Raw genomic sequence first — 6000 nt, 5'->3', positions numbered from 1 at the left:
CAAAAGCAATAAAAAAATTTGAACAAAAGAAATTGTGACTTTTTTTGCTAGGTGTGGTCATAGACACTCTTTATACATATTGTGACTTTTTTTCCTGTGACTTACTTTCCTGTGACTTTTTTTCCTACCCAGATTGTGACTTTTTTTTCCTGTGACTTTTTTCCCGTTTACCCATAAGACAGGGATTATAAAAAATGATCTTTGTTTTCTTTTGGTAACAATTTTCTCTAGCAAATTGTACCCCCTCCCCAAATTTAAATTTGAATCCTGATACAAAATACGAATAGTAAAAAGCAGTTAACTTGCAGCACATAAGTAATCATATTGCAAAAAAAAAATTTGTTTTTTTTACCTGAAGTTTTTGTCGCTTTCTATATGCACCATACCCAGATGGTTTTTTTTCTCAGTATTTGATTAAGTTGAACATTCACCTTGGGTAGGCCACTCAGCATCGGGTACAGTATCATCTTTTAACTGAGCATGAGCATTATCATAACCTAATTCAGCTAACCGGGGTGGATAACGAGAATACTGATCTGGCGTAAAGTGTTTCTCACATATTTTACTGTATTTGGTTAATGTAAGGTCTCTTCTACGACAGTAATGTACCCATGCTTTTTGAAGACCTGCATCTTTGGGGAAGCGAAAAAATGACACATTTTTGTCCACTTTTGAAGAGGTTGAACAATTATAAACAGCACAATACGGCATCCTTACAAACTATATGAATAACTCTTTAGATACAAAGAAATATGAGTGTGCATGTTCTTTGTTTATGACAGCATTTAACCCATTACTGGTAATTAGGGAAACTGTTTGTCTTTGATCAGTGATAAGAAAGATTTATAGTATCTCTTCTGTAGAAGCATATAGCATCTCTGTGCTGTAGCTCATCTCTGACGTCACCCCGACTGTTTCCGATCTCTGGGGTTTAGAATATGCATATTGAGGTCAGGCTGCTTATCAGTACAGTGTTACAGCTTTAGCTGTGAAACGGATGCGTGTTTAACAGATTCAGTGTGAGAATCTGACTTAAGGATTATAAAGACAATGATTGCAGATAAATAATTTTTTGTGTCATGTGTCCTTTAATGGTGATTCATTTGGTAATGATAATTCAGTAATGGTAAAACAAGATAAACAAGTTCATAGATAGTTCCTAACTTGTTTCCAAATAAAGAGATTCTCTCGATGCTAATAAAGTTCACCCTCAATAAATTTGCAAAATTAGAAAAATTTCAACTAGTTCCAGCAAGAATAGTTACATACCCTGTAACTTCTTGATTACATAAAGAAAAATCTTCGTATTTCACCCTTATAGTTTTTTTTCAAAAATCAAATCCTCTAATATAGTATGTATAATTCAAATACTTTTATTCTAACTATTCGTTTACTTACTCAGTAGTATGCAATTTTTTCTTGAAGAAAATTTGGCCTATTGAAAATTTTTAATAATTCTGCACAATCTTTTTATTTGCTTATTTGATTAAAATTAGGTTAAAAAAGCATTTTGATCTATTTTTGATAGGGAAAGTGAGTTGAGTACAAAATTGCATGAATATGGAGACTACAATTTGGTGGTGACCTTCAATCCTTCCAGTAGTCTCATGGAAACCTCAGAGGGCTCAGTCCGATGTAGATCTCTGGTGTTGAATAACATGCCAGACGATACATATATTCGTGAGTAGAACAACATGTTTTCTTTTATTTTATGTTTTCAGCCCACAGATTTTCAAACTCCAGAGAAATAATCAGAGTGATACTTTGTGACGTGTGTGCACAATTTTACAGATTTCTACCTGTTTTACTGTAAATCTGGACAATTTTGCATATATTTATTTTTTGCGACAGTAGGTCAGACTGCTTTAGATTATTATCACCTTGCAATTCATTACGAGAGGGATAGTAACGGGACCATCGCTGTGTGGCATAGTTGCCAACTCACCCGATTTCATCAGGTTACACCCGATTTTTCCCAGTAACCCAATTATTTTTCATGACCTGGTGGGTCATGCTTTTCACCCGATTTTTTCTAAACAACCTGAAAATCTCCTGATTTCCGGATTTGGTTTGTAAATTATTTCACACATGTCGTTTCCAGTTATCACCCCAAGCTTGGATCTATGTAAACAATGCCGATGGACAATAGGCTGTGTATTGGTATATAATAAGTGCAGGTGTTAACAATTAGCCGGGAGATGTTTTGACAAATCAAAAGTAAGAAGTACATGTAAAATTTTACAAAATGGCTTCCGATAGAATGAGATCGTCACCAGGACCAGCAGGAACAACACCAACAAAAAGAAAAACGATATTTATGTACAAATAAAAGAATCATGGAAAACAACTTTCACTGGATAAAATAAACAGATCGATGATAGTACAAGACTAATTGTAATTTATATCAAAATTGTGCTTGTTTATTAGGTTTGGCGATAAAAGTTCTCCTTCAAATCATGATTTGAACAGGGATGTTTATAGGTCCCTGATTTGAAATACTTTCAAAATTAGCTCAACTTCCCTTGTTCTTCCAAACAGCAATGCATATTCTGAAAGGACTTTCAGTGTATAAAAAGAAAAATACACATTAATTTTTGGTCATACTAAACAATGAAACCTTCAGTGCCCTTTTAATGTAAATTTAATCAATAGATTTGATTCGTGAAGTATTCCTATTTTCTCATTGTAAATTACAAGGCTTCTTTTCAATAAAATAATTCTGATACAAGTGCATATTGTATATATGCAATATGAAATATAGTATAATCATGGTAAATATGTCATGAATGTAGTTATGTACATGTTATGACCAGATTCTTAACTCTCCAACGAGGGTCATGACCAGATTTTACATGTTGGAGGTTGGCAAGTATGCTGTGTGGGTTGGAATGCGATGTGTGTGACAGTGAAACACTGAGCTTGTAGACACTCTACAGGCCACATTTTTTGCTGGATTGAAGTGATACTTCACATGTAGCTTTGTTATCAAGAGAGAAATAATTCTATTGATTTTGGGTTAAATGGTCAAAGGTCAAGGTTACTACAGGACCTCATAGAAAAGGCTTGTAGACATGTAGAATTCTATGGAAATTGAAAAAAGGTTGAGACTTATGAATTTGTGTTAGGCTCATATTGTGAAATCACATGTATCATGTGTCACAGTAATAAACACATGCATGTGTATTCATCGTCGAGACAGTGAAACCAACCGTGCGTTACCAATGATATGTATTTTGCACACCCCAACTTTAAAAGAAAATCCTGAAAAGAAATTTATGTATTGTGTGTATCAGTAAAGATGTGATTTTTTTCTTCCAGCCATATATGTTGCCCTTGGATGCATTGCTGGTGTGTCCATTATCTTAACTATTGGGAAATTTCTTTACAAGAAAAGGTAACGATGAAGATGAAATGTATACCTATATAATAAAATACTGAGGCTCAGTCATACGCCAGATAAAAGGCATTTTTAAAATGTAGCTGTATCGTAACATAGCAGTGTCTTGTGTACTACGCAGTAATGTAAAGATGCAGTTGTATTGTACACTGTTGTAAACTCTTCCAGTCATTTTTAGTAGAAGCAGATTCTGACACTTGATCTGTATGTATATTTTGTAGATGGTATTGTTTAAACAGACTATTTATGAGAACAGGAAATGAAAGTCTAATAAATCCTGTAAGTATTGAATGTGTACCACATACATTTATGAAAGTGCACATTTGTTTTTCTTTTAAATATTTTCACTCACCTGAACCAAAGTCTTTAACAGCTTCACTGATCAAAATTTATCTATCGTCAAGTTTACAAGTTTTTGACTTCTGTAGAAGTATTTATTTCCATGGGGTCATATTCCCACTATTTTATATTTTCTGTTTAGTCTGCAGGTCAAAAATTGTAAAATACAGTACACATGTACCATTATTTTACCTTTAGTTTATTGTGACCATTCTGTTTTATTACCACCAATTGTGTCATTATAATAATGATGATAGTAATAATGTCCTTTATTTATACAAGATAGCACAATTAGTTTTAAAAGTAGTTCTCAATGTGGTCCTGAAAACATATATACAGACAACAGTATTATACAAATACAATATAAAATAGTATATGAAGGTATTTTACATACATATGCTATCTACATACTTAAAACTGAAAACAAACAAAAACAAATCTATACATTTTTAATTTACATGCTGAAAAAAATTTCTACGATAAGCAGATTTTAAAAGTTTCCTATGTTGGGTAATATCTTCAAAATTCTGGCATATTATTCCATAACTGTAAACCGTAAATTGTAAAAGATCTTTTGAAATATTGTGTCTTTGCCCTCTGGATATATAATGAATTACTTTGACTTAATCTGGTAGATCTACTGCTAATTTCATGAACATACCGAAAAACACCTCTTAATAATAGGGGGATAAACCATGTAAAACTTTGAAGACAAGAATGATAGTTCTATATTCAAAATAGTCCGACAGAGGCATCCACCTAAGTAGCTCGCTTTTGAAGTTTGCATAATTTGTAAAGACTGTCCTTGTTTATCATATTGCCCCAAACAGTACAACAGTAGTTAAAATGTTCAGACCACGCGAGACATCTGTCAATATAAACATGAGGTAGATTTGCACATGATAAATTTTCTTTACATGATACATTTTCTTCACATGATACATTTTCTTTAGCGATATTGTCCACTTCTATTGAAGCGTCCTTGGGTAAAGAGGATTCAAGTCTGTCCTGATGAAATGGAATACCCTTTCCAAGGGGAGGCAATAAGGAAATAACGAAAATAGGATGGGATCTTTAAAATGAATTCTTGAGAACCACTGGACCAAGAAAGTCAAAACTTGCATGAAAGCTTTATTATTACTGAATATTCAAGTTTCTTAAAACCATGATCCAATAATGATTTAAAGTTTTACATAGAAAAACTGTTTGTCGGACTGATATACGAGTATCCTCATCAAGTGAAGATTCAAGTCCATACCATGCCCTTAAGGCCAAGATGGGACCACCACAAGGATTGGAAAAATCACTTAGTGATTATGATATATAGGATAGAAAAATCCTTAAAAACATAATGCTACATGCTGTCTTGTTATGCAAACAGAAGTGAAAGGCAAAGCATGGGGACATTTTGCACAGTCTAATAATAATTGTTCAGAATTGCAAAAGCAAGAGGAAGTGCAACAGTTTACCTCCCTTCTTTTTACAAAACAAGTTTGTGGGCAAAATGCCCTTCAGAATCATAACACTACAGCTTATCAAATTTTAAAATGTGCAAGTATCTATGTACATGTAAACAGATTTGTTTAAAACATTATTTCTGAGGCCAGAGCAAGGTCACAATATGGGTTTATAGTTTTATATAGGAGTACTTGCATTATAGGAAAAATGTTTCTGAATTTTCCGTTCAAAGTATAATTGTCATATTGATATGAAAATATCCTCATATATGGTATATTGAAGTTAGATGTTCAAACCATGACCACGAGCTATGGATGGAGAGCCAGTATGTTTAGAAAAAAGTATTTTATGTTTGACTTGTTTTAATTGAATTAAGAACAAAATAGTTATATGATTTGGTTAAATGATATACATGAATCCTTATGTGGACTGAACAGCACTGTTCAAATCGTAACTCCCCGACCACTGGTACAAACTGTAACCCCCCCTCCAACAGTTCAAACCGTAACCCCCCCCCCTCAACCGGTTCAGGTAAGTCTCCCTCAACCGGTTCAAACCATAACTCCCCCCAACATCAGGCCAGAAAAAGGGCTTATATAAGTGAGCAAAAAAGGTTTACTTAGAAATTCTTGAAGAATCTTCTTATTAACAACAGTTAAAAGCTATGAAATTACATGTATAGGTAGTACATGTATAGGTAGTATAAGGGGAGATTGTATCAGAGTGGGCCCGCTGTAATCTAACAACAAATCTTTGGATTTCTCAAAAAATTTTCTATCAGCAACAAAATGAGAACAGTTTCCCAT

At 33.5% G+C, this 6000-nt stretch overlaps 1 protein-coding gene across 3 annotated transcripts in view; it reads left to right on the top strand.

The window, feature by feature from the left end:
- Positions 1-6000, top strand: part of LOC125668434 (heparan-alpha-glucosaminide N-acetyltransferase-like) — a 28596-nt gene that overhangs the window by 6077 nt on the left and 16519 nt on the right. For all 3 annotated transcript variants that reach the window (XM_048902600.2, XM_048902603.2, XM_056162053.1), the window contains exons 4-6: positions 1529-1680; positions 3319-3394; positions 3619-3676. In XM_048902600.2, the coding sequence (XP_048758557.2) occupies positions 1529-1680; positions 3319-3394; positions 3619-3676 (286 nt within the window). The remainder of the gene's footprint in view (positions 1-1528; positions 1681-3318; positions 3395-3618; positions 3677-6000) is intronic.

Source organism: Ostrea edulis, chromosome 4 (assembly GCF_947568905.1).
Source record: "Ostrea edulis chromosome 4, xbOstEdul1.1, whole genome shotgun sequence".
Lineage (NCBI taxonomy): Eukaryota > Metazoa > Mollusca > Bivalvia > Ostreida > Ostreidae > Ostrea > Ostrea edulis.
Note: the sequence above shows the minus strand (reverse complement) of the source record. Positions and strands in the feature narration are given on the sequence as shown.